The sequence below is a fragment of the Drosophila simulans genome, chromosome 2L, assembly GCF_016746395.2.
Source record: "Drosophila simulans strain w501 chromosome 2L, Prin_Dsim_3.1, whole genome shotgun sequence".
NCBI lineage: Eukaryota > Metazoa > Arthropoda > Insecta > Diptera > Drosophilidae > Drosophila > Drosophila simulans.
Genome location: NC_052520.2, coordinates 8,336,369 through 8,355,439, shown reverse-complemented (window position 1 = coordinate 8,355,439; position 19,071 = coordinate 8,336,369). Strand labels below are relative to the sequence as shown.

The 19,071-nt window shown below is 44.1% G+C and overlaps 10 protein-coding genes across 10 annotated transcripts; 6 read left to right on the top strand and 4 right to left on the bottom strand.

Moving 5' to 3' along the window:
• Positions 1–5: 5 nt before the first annotated feature.
• LOC6731514 (alpha-N-acetylglucosaminidase) lies at positions 6–2,728 on the top strand. Its single transcript, XM_002078626.4, has 2 exons — positions 6–425; positions 548–2,728. Exons 1-2 carry the CDS (start codon positions 168–170, stop codon positions 2,624–2,626), a joined length of 2,337 nt encoding a protein of 778 aa, XP_002078662.1. The 5' UTR covers positions 6–167; the 3' UTR covers positions 2,627–2,728.
• Positions 2,729–3,619: 891 nt separating this feature from the next.
• Positions 3,620–8,232, bottom strand: LOC6731513 (exportin-1). Its single transcript, XM_016179796.3, has 7 exons — positions 8,075–8,232; positions 5,958–7,728; positions 5,451–5,821; positions 4,881–5,360; positions 4,480–4,812; positions 4,052–4,417; positions 3,620–3,935 (listed from the first exon to the last, which is right to left on the bottom strand). Exons 2-7 carry the CDS (start codon positions 7,447–7,449, stop codon positions 3,786–3,788), a joined length of 3,192 nt encoding a protein of 1,063 aa, XP_016024187.1. The 5' UTR covers positions 7,450–7,728; positions 8,075–8,232; the 3' UTR covers positions 3,620–3,785.
• Positions 8,233–8,478: 246 nt separating this feature from the next.
• On the top strand, positions 8,479–10,196 carry LOC6731511 (protein fuzzy). The gene is made up of 3 exons (XM_016178632.3): positions 8,479–8,653; positions 8,712–9,826; positions 9,885–10,196. The coding sequence occupies exons 1-3, from the start codon at positions 8,576–8,578 to the stop codon at positions 9,940–9,942; spliced, it is 1,251 nt and encodes a 416-aa protein (XP_016024185.1). The 5' UTR covers positions 8,479–8,575; the 3' UTR covers positions 9,943–10,196.
• On the bottom strand, positions 10,004–11,269 carry LOC6731510. The gene has a single exon (XM_002078622.4). The coding sequence runs from the start codon at positions 11,169–11,171 to the stop codon at positions 10,161–10,163; it is 1,011 nt and encodes a 336-aa protein (XP_002078658.1). The 5' UTR covers positions 11,172–11,269; the 3' UTR covers positions 10,004–10,160.
• Positions 11,270–11,481: 212 nt separating this feature from the next.
• Positions 11,482–12,871, bottom strand: LOC6731509. Its single transcript, XM_002078621.4, has 2 exons — positions 12,312–12,871; positions 11,482–12,238 (listed from the first exon to the last, which is right to left on the bottom strand). Exons 1-2 carry the CDS (start codon positions 12,763–12,765, stop codon positions 11,709–11,711), a joined length of 984 nt encoding a protein of 327 aa, XP_002078657.2. The 5' UTR covers positions 12,766–12,871; the 3' UTR covers positions 11,482–11,708.
• An 851-nt stretch (positions 12,872–13,722) lies between these two features.
• LOC6731508 lies at positions 13,723–14,805 on the bottom strand. Its single transcript, XM_002078620.4, is given in 2 exon segments — positions 13,723–14,606; positions 14,608–14,805. Coding segments are annotated over 2 exon segments (852 nt in total). The 5' UTR covers positions 14,718–14,805; the 3' UTR covers positions 13,723–13,864.
• Positions 14,806–15,360: 555 nt separating this feature from the next.
• Positions 15,361–15,863, top strand: LOC6731507. Its single transcript, XM_002078619.3, has 2 exons — positions 15,361–15,467; positions 15,543–15,863. The coding sequence occupies exons 1-2, from the start codon at positions 15,458–15,460 to the stop codon at positions 15,809–15,811; spliced, it is 279 nt and encodes a 92-aa protein (XP_002078655.1). The 5' UTR covers positions 15,361–15,457; the 3' UTR covers positions 15,812–15,863.
• A 628-nt stretch (positions 15,864–16,491) lies between these two features.
• Positions 16,492–17,013, top strand: LOC6731506. The gene is made up of 2 exons (XM_002078618.4): positions 16,492–16,649; positions 16,717–17,013. Exons 1-2 carry the CDS (start codon positions 16,640–16,642, stop codon positions 16,986–16,988), a joined length of 282 nt encoding a protein of 93 aa, XP_002078654.1. The 5' UTR covers positions 16,492–16,639; the 3' UTR covers positions 16,989–17,013.
• A 217-nt stretch (positions 17,014–17,230) lies between these two features.
• On the top strand, positions 17,231–18,035 carry LOC6731505 (accessory gland protein Acp29AB). Its single transcript, XM_002078617.4, has one exon. It carries the CDS (start codon positions 17,263–17,265, stop codon positions 17,968–17,970), a length of 708 nt encoding a protein of 235 aa, XP_002078653.1. The 5' UTR covers positions 17,231–17,262; the 3' UTR covers positions 17,971–18,035.
• A 222-nt stretch (positions 18,036–18,257) lies between these two features.
• On the top strand, positions 18,258–19,065 carry LOC6731504 (accessory gland protein Acp29AB). The gene has a single exon (XM_002078616.4). The coding sequence runs from the start codon at positions 18,304–18,306 to the stop codon at positions 19,006–19,008; it is 705 nt and encodes a 234-aa protein (XP_002078652.1). The 5' UTR covers positions 18,258–18,303; the 3' UTR covers positions 19,009–19,065.
• Positions 19,066–19,071: the final 6 nt, after the last annotated feature.

Below are 19,071 nucleotides of genomic sequence, written 5' to 3'. Positions count from 1 at the left end.
TGCTCTTCTCTTCCATTGTGTACTCATCGGGCTCACTTAGCGCTCTTTCCTCCGTTCCCGCATTCTTCGGGAGAGCCCCAATTGCGAGCGGAGAAGGAGCTGTCAGTCAGTCAGCCACTTGGGCCCCGTTGACATTGACACACGGCAGTAAATAGACGGACGGAGGAATGCAACTGAATTGGAAGCTGGCCTTGGCCTTGCTAGCGGTGCTTTGCCTGCAATTGGTACAGGGATCGAAACCTAACTGGGATGCGGCTTCGGGTCCCGAAATGGGACTCCAAATGGCTGCCCACTTGGCGCCCAGCACACCCAAAGATGTCCAGAAAACCGCCGCCATGGCGGTAATCAGTAGAGTAATCGGCGAACGATCTTCTCAATTGTTTAATGTGCAAGTCAATAAGAATATGGATTTAAGAAGCTTTCAGGTAATAATATTTGCTTACTTTATACAAAGATTAACTATTTACTTTTAAGTAAATAAAAAATACAAATGTTTCAATTCTTAATTCTTAGTTTGCCAATGAGAAAGTTGCTCTTTACCTTACAGATTAGCATGTTGGACGATGGCCGGATTCTGCTGATGGGATGGGATGGTGTTTCCGTGTGCAAGGCCCTCCATCACTATCTCAAATACGTTTTAGGCAAGGACGTGGATTGGTTCAAGATGCGCATTGAGTTGCCCACCAATTTGCAGCTGCCCAATGTGACCATCGAGTCCAAGTCAGCGAGCCCGATTATCTATCACCAGAACGTGTGCACTTGGAGCTATAGCTTTGCATGGTGGGGCATTGAGCAGTGGCGCCGTCACCTGGACTGGATGGCGCTGATGGGCATCAGTCTGACTATTGCGCCGGTCCAGGAAGCCATTTGGGTGGAGGTGTACACGGATATGGGCCTCAGGATGGAGGAAATCGACGAGCATCTGGCTGGACCAGCTTTTCAGGCCTGGCAGCGCATGGGCAACATACGGGGCTGGGCGGGACCACTGACACCGGGATGGCGACGATATCAATTGCTCCTCCAGCAGGAGATTATCACTGCCCAACACAATCTGGGCATGAGCGTGGCCCTGCCCGCCTTTGCTGGTCATGTGCCACGTGCTCTGAAGCGCCTGCATCCCGAATCGACGTTCATGGAAGTGCAGCGATGGAACCAGTTCCCCGATCGATATTGCTGCGGTTTATTTGTGGAACCCACGGATAATCTTTTCAAGGAGATAGCCTCGCGTTTCTTGCAGAATATCATTACGAAATATGGTTCGAATCACATCTTCTTCTGCGATCCCTTCAACGAACTGGAGCCACCGGTGGCCAAGCCGGAATACATGCGTTCAACGGCGGCGGCGATTTATGAATCTATGCGCGGCATTGATCCCCAGGCCATTTGGCTGCTTCAGGGCTGGATGTTCGTGAAGAATCCCTTTTGGACCACGGACATGGCTGAGGCTTTCCTCACGGCCGCACCACGTGGTCGCATTTTGGTGCTCGATCTGCAGAGCGAACAGTTTCCGCAGTACGAACTAACACGTTCCTACTTTGGACAGCCCTTCATATGGTGCATGCTACACAATTTCGGCGGCACACTTGGAATGTTTGGATCAGCGAAGTTGATAAATTCCGGAATAGATGAAGCGCGTCGCTTGCCCAACAGCAGTTTGGTGGGCACGGGAATCACACCCGAGGGCATTGGACAGAACTATGTGATGTATTCGTTCACCTTGGAGCGCGGCTGGAGTAATACATCTCTGGATCTGGATAGCTGGTTTACGAACTTCTCACACACCCGGTATGGCGTTAAGGATGAGCGTTTGGAGCAGGCGTGGCTGCTCCTAAAGAATAGCGTCTATTCCTTCCGTGGTCTGCAAAAAATGCGGGGACAATATGTGGTGACACGGAGGCCGTCCTTCAACCAAGAACCCTTCACTTGGTACAATGCAAGTGCGGTGCTGGATGCCTGGCACTTGTTGCTGACCTCCAGAGCCATCATTCCGCTAGAGGATGACAGATACGAGATATACGAACACGATTTGGTGGACATAACCAGGCAATTCCTGCAGATCAGCGCAGATCAGTTGTATGTCAATCTAAGGTCGGCATATAGAAAGCGGCAGGTTGCGCGTTTCGAATTCCTTAGCGTCAAGCTGTTGAAACTGTTCGATGACATGGAGCTGATCCTGGCGAGCAGCAGGAACTTTCTGCTCGGCAACTGGCTGCAGCAGGCCAAGCAAGCGGCGCCCAACACTGGGGAACAAAGAAACTTCGAATTCAATGCGAGAAACCAAATCACCGCCTGGGGTCCTGATGGTCAGATCCTGGACTATGCGTGCAAACAGTGGTCCGGCTTGGTGAGCGACTACTATAGGCCACGGTGGAGACTCTTCCTGGAAGATGTGACAGTGGCTCTCCATGCTGGACGACCCTATAATGGCACCGCTTTCAAGCTGAAAGTCTCGCAGGAAATCGAACTGCCTTTTAGCAACAAAGCCGACGTTTATCCTGTGACGCCAGTTGGCAACACCTGGCTGATTTCCCAGGACATTTTCGAAACCTGGAAGAGCTACTCAAGGGACACGCTCTTTCTACATAACAACAGATTATTAGTGCCTCGAAAATCAGGTCCTAAATAATTTAATCTTCATATAGTTAAATACAACTGCCACAACAAACATTTTATAAACTTTTCTGTAAAATTGACTTTAAATAATCGAAATAAAAATCTTTTGACACTAGTTGCTTATGGATTAAACGAAAACATTTAAGATATACGGATATTCCAGAAAACTTTTTCCACAAGGTTATGTACACTATATTACTATATAAAACCATAAAACGATCAAGCCCTTATAATTGAAACTTAAATGTGGCTTTGCATCATACATCAGTGTAGTTTTAATTGATTTTTATTTAAATTAATGTACAAACTAATTATGTAAAAATTTAAACGATTTAATACGCATTTCTATGGTTACTTTTGTTTTTCTTGATGTATTTGTGTTTTGGGTATTTGCGTTTTAGTTTTCTTTTTTTTTCACACATTGCATGAACTCTATTCTGGTTATGATGCCGTGTTTCCTTGATCGTCTCCTTATTGCGGCGTCCATCGTCTTCAACGTCGGGTTAATGCTAGATTTATGCAAAAAGATTGCATACAATTTTGTTACTCCTGCAGCATCTGATCTGTTTAAGTCACTACAATTAAATTTTTACTTTACGGTTTCATCTTCATTCTAATATTCTTGTTTCCTTTGCTCATTTTTGTGTGGGTTTCTCTGAGAGGTGTGTTTGTATTTGTTCAAATATTCATTCATACTCGATCTTTCTACAATTACTCATTTAAAAAATTCCAAACAAACATTATTTTATATTAGTACAATAAAGTTTGCATCTTTCGTATCGGCTGCGTGTAGTATTATTATGACGTTTTACAACTATATAATGTGGATAGTGGGCGGGAAGTTGGGAACTGGCTGGGCTTCTTATTTATGCTGGTATGTCGAGGACAATGCGCAAAAATATGTTAATCATATTAATGTATGTAATTGCGCACGAATAACCATTTACTCATTCACCTTTTAACGCAACTATATCTGTATAGGTGTATGTGTATGTGTATGCAAGTGTTGTGGGTCTTGTGTGGATGTATTTATATATATAACGTACTTATATGCATTCAATCAAACAAACATTTATACTTTCTCGCTCGAGAAACACTCATACATCACCATCCTTTTATCATTCTCAAGCATCAACTAAAACATTCTAGCTCTGGGACGTCGACATCGACATCTATTCGTCCTGCATATCCTCGGGCAACTCGTGCGGATTCAACATTCCTGGAATATTACGCTGCATCTGATGTTTATTTGACTGCTCCTCGGCCAGAGCCGCTTCACGCTCTTCCAAGTACAGATCGGAATCGTCCTCGCCGGTGGCCTCCTGCAATTAGATTTATATACATTAAGGTAAATGATATTTGATAGCATTTAAGGTTGCCAATTGTGACTGCACTATTTACGGCCAGCTTTAATGGCAACTATTTGACCAATACTCACGCGAATCTGTATGAGAAAATCTCTCAAATGCTCCTTAAATGCTTGCACATTCTCGTCTAAATTGAATAGGCCAGTGACAAAGACTTTGACCTGATTATCGGACAGATGGGTAAATGCCGATTTCAGCAGGGAGGCGACATACTCCTGTATGAATATCATATTATCCGGAATCGGACCCAGGTTCACCGTAATCTTCCTGTTCTCCACCAGTGAGAACATGTACGCCAGAATGATGGCATGATTGGGCAGCCCGGCCGTATGTGAGGTGTCAGTGACCACCGAAAATATCTGCATTAGAATATCTGTAAAGTACGTCTGATAGAAGCTCTGCGCCGCACCGGGATGCTGATCTAAGTTTTGAAGCATCTGCAAATGAAAGGAGTCGTTAATAAAAAAAAACAGTATTCTAGTTAAATTCTTAAATGTACCTTAAAGAGGATATTCAATCCCATGTCGGCCACATTCCGCATGGTGTGCTTGAATGCCCACACCACCGAATCGAAGACCAGTTTGAACTGGGCCGGCGGTATATTAAGGAACGCCTTAAAGCAGTGCGCATTGACCGCCTGCAGTAGCTCGTAGAAACTAAGTCTGTGCTGTGGGAAATCCTCAAAGTTCTTGTTGATCATGTCCAGCGTGCACTCGAAGACGGCGTCAAAGATTTTTGGTACTTCATTTGTGATATGCTGACGCAGTTTATGCACAATGATTGCCATCGCACTTAAAACCTTGGGCTCCCGTGCCGATGGAACTTTGCAGCGCTAGAAAATAAGGAAAACATACATTAGTATTAATGTATTATGTATTCCTGGTGAGGTTGGAAAGTTACCTGATAATCTAGCAGTATAGCGTCCAGCAAAGGCGGTATGAAATTGTCCATCACCAACTGATTGTCGTTGGAACGAGACACCCACTCGGATATCAAGTTAAGCGTCTCCTTCTTGACCACATGCATGGTTTTGATCAGGGGCTGATTGTTCACGTTCACGCCATTCACTTCGATGGCCTGGATGATATTCTCCGATGTTATCTTGTACACATTCAGCATGTCCAGATATATGCGGCCCAGTTGAATGACATACGCGTGCCCCAGGGCTTTGCAGGCAGCCACATTCGTTTTAAGGATGCTGCCCAGCTGCTTGACAGCGGTCATGTTCTTCAAGAAGTCAACGTTTTTCGAGGCGCGGGAGATGATGTCATCCCACACCTGGTTGGGCAGTTGCATGTACCTCTCGATGAGGACGTCCTGTTGTACCTGATCCACCTGTGCGGAGATCATGTAGCCGACAGCTTCATAAAACGTGTGAACCTAAAAAATGCATTTATACATTAGTATAGCTTTTAAAGATTAAGCTTCAAATGCTGATATAATAATCTTGTAATCAAAACAAGGCAATACCTGCTGCGGCTGCAGATCACAAATGATGCTGCTCATTGTTGTGAGAATCTCGTCAATAAAGGTGCAGGCCTCATTCGGCTGGATGGTGACAAAGTAGCGGCGGCATTTGATGGCTATCTTGATGAACGTATCGCATGCCATATCCTGGACACCATCGTGCGTTTCGTGCATAAATTCGAAGAGTTTGTTTACCACCGTCTTGAGGAACTTCCAATGGGCGCGCAGGAAGCGCGGATACTGTCCCACCACATACATGATATTGGAGGCAATAATGGCCTTGTTGTCCTTGCCCTTCTTCTGTTCGCACAGGCCTAACAGATCCTTGATCACGGTGACCAGGAACCGTTTTTCGTCCTCTTCACAAAAAGCACCTGAAGAGTGATAAAAGCACAAAAAAATAGGGTTAGGAAATAGGAAATAATGGATATCCATGATAATACGGAATATATGGTTCTGATTTATAATAACCAAGTACAGACTGGGAATAAAACACCAAAAATGGCTCACCGGATATGGAACCAATGGCCCAGCACAACGTGTTCAGGTTCTTCCAAGAGAATTCCGACCCGTTCACTTGATTAAGCAGCTTTAGCGTCATGATGCGGTCCGTGTCCACAGAGTCCAAATGGGTAAGAAAGACCAGCGTTTCGCGCATGTTCTTGTACAGGTTTATTGAGTTTGTGTCCTTCATGAACTCGCGCACCACTTCCCCGTTTTCGTTCTCCACCACCAGCACCTCCTCCGGCTTGGCCATGCGCGAGATCATAATGAATCGCACTTTGGACAGGATGGGGGCGTAGAAACGTCGACGGGGATACACTTGTTGCCTCTTCGTAGACTCCAGAGTGGGGTGGAAGAACTCTGAATTGTATAGATCCTCCACAAGGCTGTTCCAGTATTCCAGACAGATCTTGAATACCTCCACGTCCTCCACCTCGCTAATCATCACCAGATACATGAGCGCCTGATTCAGGTAGTCCACATACGTGGCATCCTCCACCAGTTTGCCGTGCTCCTTGAGGAAGGTGCACAGGAACATGGCCAAATTAAGGACCAACTCCTGCTCTGTGTCGCTACCATGCTTGAACACGTGGTTCATGTTCATATTCTGGCCGACTATCTGTTCCAACTGCACCATCGTGTCCTTGAAGAGCGTCGCGAAATTCTCGTCGTAGTTTGCCGCAGTCAGGCCGGCGATCTCGGACAGGCACTTCAGGGTCACATTGCGGAACATGGGCACGCTAAGGAATTTGAATATCAGCGTTTCAATTTGCTGCGTTTCAAAGATGTAACCCAGCGGTATCCAGTTGAGGAATCTCAGCAGAGTCTCGAGCGTGACGTGGATTAGGGCGGCATTCATCGAGTTCTCCAGCACGAAGGAGCATAGTGTAAAGATCTGAGAGAACTCCGAGCACATGGTGTCTTTCAGGTGCTTGGCCTTAGTCTGCGTGATCTGGCCCTGCGAAAAGTCGAACACCTCCTCACTAAGGTTCTTCAGGATCACCATGTTGTTCATGCACAGGCTCTCGTTCGTTTTCGACGCACCGACAATGTCACTGATGAATGTCTCCCAGTTGCGTGGCCATTCGCGCTTCAGAATGTGTACCAGAATCATGTTCAGCTTATTCAGATACACTTTGTTCTGCTCCATAACATTGGGATCCGACGAGGTCTTGATGATCAGACTGACCACATACTTCTTGATTCCCTCGCACTGGTTGCGCGGCAGGACCTTCCAGCGCGTTTTGATGACCTCCTCGAGGATTTGCAGAGCATAAAACTTGGTCCGCTGGTTCTGTGAGTACTCCAGTATGCTGTCCACCCGCGTCCATGCCTCTGGATGCTCCTTCAGCGTGGTCAGTATGCTCTGAGCTAGACGCAACTGCTCGCCCTGCGCTGTGTACACAACCTCGACGATCTTGTCCAGCAGATTGATGTCAAGCTTCTGGGAGAAGTCGAGCAGCTTGCTCGCCTCGTCCGATGTCAACATTGTCGCCATCGCTTTGTAGTAGAAGCGGCGTTCGCGTCGGCGTCGCTCTGCAGTTGTGTCCGCGTTAATTTTGATAGCTTCTTGGCTTCCTCCTCCGCCGGATGAGCTCGGATCTCACGTTTTTGCCTTTGGATTTCTTGTTTTTGCTGTTTTTTTTTTTTACTTTAATCGAATGTGTGCGGCGGCTTCTGCTTCAGCTTCTTCTTCTTCGCACTATGATGACGGTGAGGAGCGGCGACTCTCGATCTGGATCGGGATCTGGATCTGGTGCCGGGACTGGACCTGAAGCTGTGGAAAGAAGACCGTTGGTTATAAATATTGCGTACTTTTACGCCTGTCGACAGGCAACCATATTTCTTTTTTGTTTTCTTATTTCATTTTTTTGGAACACACAACTACAAGCACACGCTGTTGCCTGCGCGCGCTTACACTTTTTCGCACTCGCACACATCCAAGCGCTCGGCACACCACACACACGCACACACTGGCACAGGCGAACGCATCGCCGCCGCAAATGCGACAAGCAACTGCGGCGGCATTTCGCAAATTTTCATAACTTCTCAAACGTGCCAGCGAGGACACAGTGTGTAATTAATTAACAATCATGAACATGCAATTCACATAGAAAGCTTACCTTTTACCGATTCCAGAAAAGAGCAGCGTGTGAAAACGACGACGACGGACAATGCGAAATGCAATTTGTGTGAACAGTGTGCCCGTATAGTGCTGAACAAACATACGTCTGCAGCCCTGGTCTGCAGGCATGCACGAAAAGTGATCGATAACGCTAATCGAATAAGATAATCAAATGGCATGGATGAAGATGCTTACTTTGTTGGCTTATTTATTGCCAGTGGAGGTGGAGTATCATCGATGTTTGGGGGACATAAATGTTTTCGATGTTTTTGTCGAAAAACATCGGTGTTTTAAGCATCGATGTTATAAATAAAAACAAAAAAAATACATAAAATAAAAAAAAACATTAAAACACTGAAAGTATGCAATTAATTATAAGAGTTAAAAATAATTTATATTAATTCACTAGTGCATCGTTTATTTTCGATAATTCAAAACGAATCGATTTAATCGATGTTAACCTCATACGTAGCAGGTTCGGCGAAGAAGAAGAGCTGCGATGTCCATCTATTTGTTATGTTTGACAACAAACGGCGGATTGCCCGTGTTTACCCGGAAGAAGGGAGAATGCGAAAATGTAAGAGCAGTAGATGGAGTACCTATTCACTTGGTTAATACCCCTTCTCCTTATCCAGCTGCCCTTCTCGACGGTGGCCTCCTTGAACGGCTTTCATATGTTCTTTAAGTCGCTGGGAATCCAGCTGGAGGCGACGACGACCAGCAAACAGCAGCCTATCCAGAATCAGGCTCCCGCGGATGCCGAGGAGTGGACTTACATATGGCGCGACAGGGAGTCCATCACCCTGATCGTGTGCGGCTGCGGTGTGGGGTCGGAGCAACTGCTTCAGACGCTGGCTGATCTTGTCTTTGGAGCGATAGGCATGTTCATTACCCGGGCCGCGGAAATGGCACATGCCACGCTCCTGGACAGACTGAAGAAGGACGCCAAGAAGTATGTGCCGATTGTTGACGCCATTCTGGAAGCCGCCTGTGCGGGCACACAACTCCTTGGCTACACGGATTGTCTGCTGGCGGCGGAAAACGCCCAGCTGCTGCAGTGTCTAAATGAGTTTAGTGGCCACTGTGGCTCGCTCTTTTGCTGTCTGGTTGTGGGACATCGCATCGCTGTGGCCACTGAAGGCTGGTGGGATCTGGACACTAGGGACCGCGAGCTACTGCTGTTCCTGTTGAATTCGTCGAGCACACTGCAACACGATGTGCCGGTCTATTTGCCAGTGAAAAGCCCCCATATAGCCTATCGCTTTGTCAGCATTCCCGTGGCCTCGAACAGTGCTCTGTGTGTTCTGTGTGGCGCTGAGAATGCCTCCTTCCGCGAGTTGCATGCACATGCCATGAGTGCGTACAGGAATGAAGGCAACCTTTTGGCAGCCGCCGAGCGATGCGTGCCTCGCAGTCTGCCCGAGCACCTGGAGATCGATGGAAATGTGCTGGCCATCATTCTAATTAACCGACACACGCGGAAAAGTCTCTTTACCAGAAATCTAAACCAGTCGGCGAATGTCAAGCGCATCATTGTGGGCGATTTACAGCGTTTGGACATTCTAAAGAAGTTTTTCGATCAAACTATGGATGCAGTCCACCAGTTTGAAGCCCAGTCGTCCAGTAATAAAACTACGTTGGTGGACCAGTATAGCTGCTCGGACTACCACAAGTGCTATGCCCATATGGATGAGCTAGGCAATGTCATATTCTTGTTGTTTGTGGCAGCGGTGCCCTCGCATGCAATGAGGTTCGATTATACTTACTTACTTTAATACGATGGTTGTAAAATCAGTTTGTGCTTACAGATTCCTAGCACAACGCATCCATGCTAACATACTCCAGGAGAAGTCAGTATGCTGGTAAACCGACCTTCCTTTCTAAACCTAAAGACTGATTTTTGTTACTACTTTTCCATGCAATAATGTTCTCTTTTGAGGCGAATGACATTATATTTAACAAAAAAGTTAAGCCTAATTTTTGACGAACCTTATATGTATATGCTACATACTAATATGGCTTTAATGACTTACAATTCCGTCCTTAAAAATACTATTTATATATTTAAGATATACAATATGCCTTTATACTTTTAATACAACATTGTATGGGCGACAATAGATCACTTGTTTGTTGTTTAGCTCTAAGGGCTTTATCCTTGGATCCAGGTAAAATTGTACTGTAGATCCAACTGTAAGTTGTGTGGTTTCTCCTTTTGGAGAAAGAATATTGAAACTAGGTCCATTATCGGGAGCCACTAAGGCCATGGTAACACCATACTGGTTTGTAACAGACAAAATTCTAGCCGTGTGGGTGGCTTTATGGTTTTTCAGTTGACGCTGATCCATTCGCACTTTTTTCAGGACTTTGCGGAATTCTTCAGCATAGCCTCCTCTAACAAAGCGTAGGTTTGCCTTTAAATTGACTCTATTCTGGCTAATTGCCAGATACTGCCTAGGACTTTCACTAGGCACAAGTTGAATAGCTGGAGAAGATTCGGTGTAGCTATCCTCGGTCAAACCAGAGCAGTTAGATTTGTTCAGCGAGCTTTGACTTAACGATTTCCAAGAAGTTTGGAATGAAGACACTGCCAATCGTTGAGGAGTAGTTGGATCAGAGTCAATGTAGCAATCCTCTGACGACTCGTTGCACGAAGCGGTTTGGTTCATTAATGATTTCCAAGAACTTTGGAATAAAGAGCTTGCCTTACGTCCTTCATATGAAACTGAAGGAGGAGTTCTTGGGGAATTCTGGACAGCAAGGGGCAATGCTTTTGCTCTTCGCCTAGTTCCTGGCCAACTGGTGTTCAGAAGCTGGGAACATGACGAGAAACTGGAGTTTCCTGGAGAATCAGGTTGACTGCTGCTGCTGCCGCTGGTCTTGTTTAACGTCTGCCACATGGTCTGGAACCTGGAGGGAGTGTTCTTCTGTTGAATGGATTTGGACTCCGCCAAAAAACTCCTTTGATTGGCTCTTGGAATATTAAAGTCCGTTGGCGTAAATAGATGCTTAATCCTTGGTCCATCGCCGTCCGGTCTGTTCTCCTGCTGATCGTCTTCCTCCAAAAGGAATCTAAGCTTACGTTTGGAGCCCATATTTCTATAGAACTACATTATATTTATTTTATTTTGCCGCGAATTAAAGCCAGTGTAACCACACCAAAAAGACTGCGTATAAAAAGTAATCGAATAATCGATAACCCTAGCAAAAAATTATTGGTGCCAATAATATTTTTCAAAATTTGAAAGGCAACTTGAATAATATTTATTATGTCATAAGACTTGGCGAAGTATAATCCTTTATTAATTAATAAATTTATTTCTATAATATTACATAAAATAACTAACAATGGTTTTTCTTCTAAAATAAATTCTATACAAACTGCGTATAGAGAATGAAAAATGTATTTGGTTTTTTTTTTACTTTTTTTCAATGAACGCTGTTGGTCAATGATTTGATTTTTCAGCGATAACGTTTTCATGAATGATTAAATGATAATAAATTTCTACAAGCCCGAAGACTGGTTCTCCAAATTGACCACAACAAAGTCTTATCACGGATTGTTACTTGTCGATAGAGATTCATTGAAGGCAGCCGCCTATTTTCCATTTCTTCTGTTATGAATGGCATATTTATAAAGTGTATTTATGGACTTTCCTCGCCGTCGGATTTAGACCTGCTGCTCGTCGTTTGCGTTTGCCAACGATGGTCCCCAGTCCCGAAACAGTGCCCAATTGGAGGAGCAGAGGATTGCTGACCAGGGCGGCGGCGATGCCAAGAACTGCAGCACTGGCCAACGGGATGAGAAAGCTTTTGGCCAGCAGTGCTTTGGAGGATACGTCGCCGTAGCCGGGACCCTTGTGCGTGGCTATCTCGTGTTGATCCAGAGGATACGGATACGCATACTCGGCCGGTGAATAGTGGCCATGGCCAACGGCGTGACCCGGTCGCGATCCATACACATCAAAGGGAATACCAGCCTCTACACTGGAACTGCCGAAATAGGCGCCACTTGCAGCTCCACCTGCTAGACCAGCTCCTCCTATTCCACCTCCACCTCCGCTGCCGTGGGAGTACTCATAGGGATACGGGTGGGAATTGCTTTCAAAGCTGCCCACATTCGGTGCATGCGATGCCCCTACTCCTGCGGCTCCATAAGGACCTTTTTTTGTTGAAAAGTTAATTAGTTATTGAATTTAAACTGTTCTTCCGCTTTTTTGTTTCTAGTGACTCACCCACACTGATGCGATCCTGGAGATTTGCACCTCCAGCTCGCCATTTATTGTAGGTATCACTTAGACTTTCGCCCACACTTCCCAGAGAGGGATGACCGCTGGAACTGATGGGAGTATTGTTTTCCGATCCCCCTTCTGAGCCTGGACCCCTATAGAATTCGGGCGGTGGCTCGAAACTCTTGGCAATGGCCGAACCAGCCAGGTCCAATTGGTTTCCCGACCGCTGGCTGACCGCTTCATCTTGGGCACTTGCTTTTTGGGTCACCGCGAGACTCGTCCAGAAGATAAGGCCAAATGCAAGCCGAAGCTTACGATTGCGGGCGAACATGATGACTAAGCTCGCCGGCGCCGTGTCATCGACTTTATAAAAAAATCGGAGGAATTGCAGGCGACTGGCGACAAATTGTGGTGTGCAATTTGGAGCTAAAAGTGTCCGCTTCGCTGCGCCCATCATCAGTTGCGCCAGTCTGGACGGGAATTTCACTTTCCTTAGTGAGCAATGCCTAACTCAACTTAAGCTACACTGAAAATAGAGTATTGCACTTTTCTGGCAGAATCTTCAATTGCTTAAACTTAATTAAATAGGTAGAAATACTAGTATATTTTGTATGCTTAACTTATTAAAAAACCTTAAATATTTCAGATGCAATGAATTTTTTTCTAAGTGCACTTAGAAGAAAAGGGTAAAGAGTTGCCGATGGCTGTGGAAACACCAAAGGGGGAAACTACTCCATACCCACGGCAGTCATTCGAAACGATGCCAGATCGCAAACTCAGCTAAGAATCGTTAAGAAATTATCACCGTTTCCCGCTGGCTGCAATCGACAAATAAAAAACAAAAAAACGGCAGCAATATTACGCGAAAAACATGACCATGTCATTAGATGTATGTCCAATTGGATGGAGGAGATGCAAAACTATCTGAAATGGCAGCGACTGATGTCATTTGTTTCCGGCAGACGACTCGCGATTGCGAAAATGTATGGAGGTCTTTTGGAACGTGTCACCTTATCAGCTTATTGGGAATTGCGCTGGTATTTCGCGGAATTTCGCTATCTCCGCAAACCAGTGAAATTAAATATGAAACATTTCTGACACTTATCACAACATGTCCCCTAATCTAAGCCAATCGTCCTCCACACGTTTCGAATATTCTCACTTTGCATTGCACTAGTCTTATCTTAAGCCCAATTTTAATTGAATCTAATCGGGACGACCTTGTCGTCCATATAACAAACTGAATGACTTAAAGATAGATATAGTGAATTAAGTAATTTGTTGTGCAAATGGCTTAACTGAAAATGGGGCAAGTAAAGTCTACTTAAGCTTGAGAGCAACGTAATAGAAAAAGTCAAAGAACTTTGCCGCAATGAACAACACATTGATTTTCCAAAAGTTGATTAAAATAAATGCATTATAGAATTATTTACTTGATTCCAAAGGATTTGTCACTATTAAAGCTTCAAGGCCAATGAGCATAAAGTTTAATAATTGTCATGTGGAAGATTTAATATTTTCTGATATAGGTAACTTTGGTGAAGAGCATCTCATTGCTACGCCTGGCTATGTCCAATGGAGTTTTCCAGATTTGGCGAGTAACCAGAATCGAGGGTGTTTTCAGATTCGACGGAGAATGTTGGTGTTGGTCTTGGCGTTTTGGGATAATCGACGTGTAGACGACCATCGGAGAGTACAGATGGAAGCCTACGTTGCTCATCTAGCTCATCTGGTGGCCCTTTAGCAATGGCTGGGTCAGACGAGGTCCTCTTCACCACGCGGACTATTTCCGAAAAGCTGGCTTTGTGCCTGTTCATATCTGGTTGGTGGTCGGGACTTCCTGCTCCTCCTTCTGAATGCGGACTCCAGCTCGTTGTTTGATTCTGCTCCCCCAACTGGGTTAATAGTTTCAATATTACATTTGTCGGATCTGAGGGTCCTGCTGGCTGGGATCTCTGTGCTGCCTCTACGGCGGCAGTGACCATTGCACGTCCTAAGGTTTCGTAAATCGTCCTTATATTTCCCACATCTGGCTGCTCAATGGTGTTAGTGCATTGATCCCGATATCCAGGAGTTTCCTTCTCTAATTTGACAAACTGTTTCTGCGCTCCGTGGACTCCTAGAGGTTCCTCCGTGCACAATGACTTGGCATGGCCACAGCAAGGACACTCCGCCGCCATCCTTCCTCCTTGCCCATTGTTAAACCTCGGAGGTGGTATGTAGATGGGCATTACGCGGTCTTCTGGTCGAAGAACATAGTACACCGGTGGAGGTTGGTTCATGCCGCGCGAGAAATTATGGGAAAATGGGCATGGCCTGCATCTGTCCACAGGAACTGGGCTGTTGGGACACCAGCTGTATCATAATGGTGTTCGGTGGACCTGTGCCGCTGGTGACCCTCGACTCCATTGCTATGGGAGACTTATAACGAGCAATTTGTAATCATTACTATCGCAAATAATTAGTTGTGTCACACCTACTGAGATTTTATGTTATATATTGGAGTTTGATCTTCAAATTAGAGAATATGTTAAGATTTATATGTATGGTATATGGTATGGCGGATGTGTTGATTAAAACCCAGGTTAATATTTTTATAAGCCACTTAGGTAGGGTAATTTTTTAAGATTAGTGGTGCTATCACCAAAAGTTAAGGGTAGTAGATTAATATAAATATAAATGCGTAAGGCTGATGACTCGTTTGCGTTAAGAAAGTGGGGTTCCCCACAGTTAAGTATTAGGTATTTGAATAGAAGCCCCAAGTCCAAATTTCGATTATAAACCATACTGTCCTAGTTTGTACTATATTTAACTTATTGAGAGGGGAGTGTCACCCTGTTTGGATTGTGGCACGCGGCATGACCTTTACGACACCTCCATATAATCAAACTATTGCGTCAACAAAACTTAGGGGCGCGTACACTGACTCTGCGCTGAGATACAGATACAGATACGGTGGGCGATACAAGGTGCGATTATTTTGAAACGATTTCATGTCGCTGCCAAAATAGAATTTCGCACAGGCTTCCCGCCAAGGGAGATAACTGCTATTGATGAAAGCCAATATCAGTGCCTGTCTGGGGTATATAAGCTTGCGAATTCGCCCAGTTAAAGCACACTTACGAAACCAGTAGGAACTCAACAGCACCATGAAGTCCGGTAAGTTAGCTGAGCAAATCGAAAAGGAATCCCCTCCATTCGAAAGATACTTCAACCCTTTGCCGATCCCCATAGCACTACTTTTGATCTGCCTTGCCTTCTTCGTGGCGCTCCTAAGCACCGGAAATGCGTGCGATCCCGATTCCAACAACCAGCCCGACTGCAGCATCGCATCCAACGTGCAGACGAACATCCGCAACTTCTGGGATCCCACTCGCTACTGGTGGTGTGAGTCCTCCACCTCCACGGCCACGGTTGTGGTGTGCCCGGAGGTCACCGGATTCGACCCCTCCAAGAAGGAGTGCGTCCCATGGAACGAATGGACTTGGACTCCTTACTGTTAATTGCATTTTTAACAAAAAATGAATAAAGTATATGGCAAACTAAATGATTAAATACAATGTTTTTAATTTTTAACACATTCGAAAATATGGGAATATGTTATAAAGCTACAAAACTTGGCATAACTATATTTTAAAACTAAATTTTGTTTCTGCTCAGTCGCTTTCTTGGGAACTATAGGGTATTAGTAGTTTCATTATTATTTTAATATAACATTTCTGAGATGTTTTTATCCATGTCATATCTTGGAAACTTATAGAGTTAAAACTTTATTGCTAGTAATTTGCATTTAATGAATCAACGTCGTTATTAACGAGAGAAACGTAAATTATACTTTATAATATAAAGTACATACTTTAAATATACTGTAATTTTGAGAAGTAACTTATTTTCTAAGTTGAGCTTGATCTTAAAAACCATTTGTATATTTGAAATGTATATATATTTTATTGTTTAAAGTTCTACAAGGTTTAATCTAAAGCCAATCTAAATAGGATATATTTGGATTGGCAAAGCATACACAAATTTCTTTACAATAGCACCAGGTTCAATATTATAATATTATAACCGACTGATCTATAATACTTAGCAACATATGTATAAATGTTTAACAGCTCCTCATACGACGTCGCCAAATGTTCCAACTGTCTAGATACAGATACCAATCGTGATCATGCGATTATTTTTAAACGATTTCATGTTCTTTAAGAAATAGAATGTATAGCTCCGATAGTCGTAGACAATATGTCAGGAATAGATAGCAGGGTGCTATAAAATGTCGAACCTTGGGTTCCAATCGCATTCGGTATTAATCACTCGAACAAACCACAATGAAAGCAGGTGAGTTTCGTTGATGACCTCATATCCTTGAAACCATGGAGTTGCCAATGACGGAAATATGTTTCAGCCTTAGTCCTTCTCTTCCTGACCCTCTGCGTGGCCATCTACGCTGACCTTGCCTGCAATCCCGATGGCAACGGTGAGCCCGATTGCGTTGGACGCTCCGGAGAGATTTCCCGTGACTTCTGGGATCCCACCCACTACTGGCAGTGCGCTAGCACCGGACAGGCCGAGCTAGTTGCCTGCGAGCAGGGCACTGGATTCGATCCGAAAACTGGAGGCTGCGTCGATTGGAGCGTTTGGCAGTGGTATCCTCCATGTCCCGAAGCATCCACCTAAGCAATAAACTTTTCTTCAGGATATACATATGTTTTTTATAAACTTCTTTTGATTTATTTATAATAGTAGTTAATTTGGGAAGATTGCATTGAATGAAGTCTAGAATATTTCTGAGTCGAAAATATATCTTTCGATTTGTAGGGTTGAATTTTTAACAGAGTATTAAATGCTTGAAAAAGTTAATGTTCCGGGTGATTATCTCGTTAAGATGTGTAAAAAGGGTTAGTCCGAGGTGGAATTAAACTATTGAACTCACAGTCTATAAGCCCTCAAAATGTACAAGTACGCAACTTGCATTTTCTCCATTTTCGCATTATGGAACTTATGGGTCGCCAGTGCTAAAAAGCAGGATAGTTCCGCAGGAACAAATGAATTGCCAAAAGCACCAGTGCCGTATTATACAATCGAGAATATTGAAAACCACCAGCAACACTGGTTTACCTACAATTCGCTAAGACAAAATGGAACTTTGTGGAGACTTGGTAACATGGAGCAACGCTTAGCAATGCGAATGCATTCCTTTCAAAGCCAGATGGACACACTACTTCGGTCTCTGAAGCAACAAATTGAACCGTACGTGGAAAACGTTAGAATGTCCAACAAGATCAGGATGTCAGTGTTCAAGAAGATTGGCTCCAGGCACTTTTACTTCGAACAGCAAAAGAAGATGAGCTGGGATAGCGCATACGACACGTGTCGTCAAATGGGCGGTCACCTGGCGAATATTCTCAATGAGAAGGAGCTGAATGAAATCTTCACAGAGAAAAAAAAGAACTACTGGGTGGACATCAACAGCCGTCCCAGCGATGGGGGGTCCTGGACTTCAACACTATCCGGAAGGGATGCTACATTTCTGAAATGGAAGCCAAATCTGCCCGCAAATATACATCGTCATTGCGTTTATGTAAATGCCAATGAAATGTACTTTGAAAATTGTGGCAATGATCACTATTACGCTTGCCAAGCCGAGCAATGGGCCTGAATATAATATATATAATATAATATATATACTATTTAATAAAGTTATAAAAATATAACTCCTTTAAACTTAAATATGTATTTTTTTTAAATAATCAAAATTGAAGTGTGACTTTAATAGTAAAGCTATTAACTTTAGGCATTTAATATATATTTTTTTTTAAATATATCATAGCAGATTTTTATCTTTTTCAGTGTGTTTCAGCCTTTTTGCTTTTCACAGTGATGCTTTAAAACGCTTACATTATCATTAAAAAGCGTGACAAAAAGAGTTGAGCTCATTGGAAGTTCTTTAGCAAGATTGGATCTCACACGCTTGAGATCTCCCAAACTGGACATGTACACAACTAACCTCTTATACCTGTTGGCGTTGTGGAACCTTTGGGTAGTCAGTGGTGGGCAGCAGGACATTCCAAACGGAAACGCTACATTGCCAAGTCCACAAAAGCCGCAAAATACAATCGATCAGATTGGTGTTAACCAAAATTATTGGTTCACATACAACGCGCTTAGACAAAACGAAACACTGGCAATTATTGATGCAATGGAATCGGGCATAGCAAGTAGTGTGCTGGCTTTTCAGGCCCAGATGGAAATCCAGCTGCAGCCGTTAAAGATTATAATGCTCCACCATGCGGGCAACATCAAAGCGGCCAACAATATCAAGATGTCACGTTTCGAGAAAGTTGGCTCCAGGTATTTTCACATCGAGAAGAATCTAACGCTAACTTGGTTCGAGGCATATGTCACATGTCGTGAGATGAACGGTCACCTGGCGAACATCCGGGACGAGAAGGAGCTGGATGGCATCTTAGCGCTAGCACCCAACAATAGCTACTGGGTGGATATATCCAAACTGGTTGAATACGGTGGCACCTTCGTTTCCACTCTAACCGGACGGGAACCCATCTTTGTCAAATGGAAGCCTAATCAGGATAAAAAAAAACAACATAATTGCGTTTATATCTATGCTAAGGAAATGTACTATGATGAGTGTTTTGAAAAAAAATCATTCGTTTGCCAAGCAAACCAGTGGGCCTAAACATACGGCAATTATTGTTTTGTAACTTTAATAATAAAATTATATAGATTCATTGTATATGAA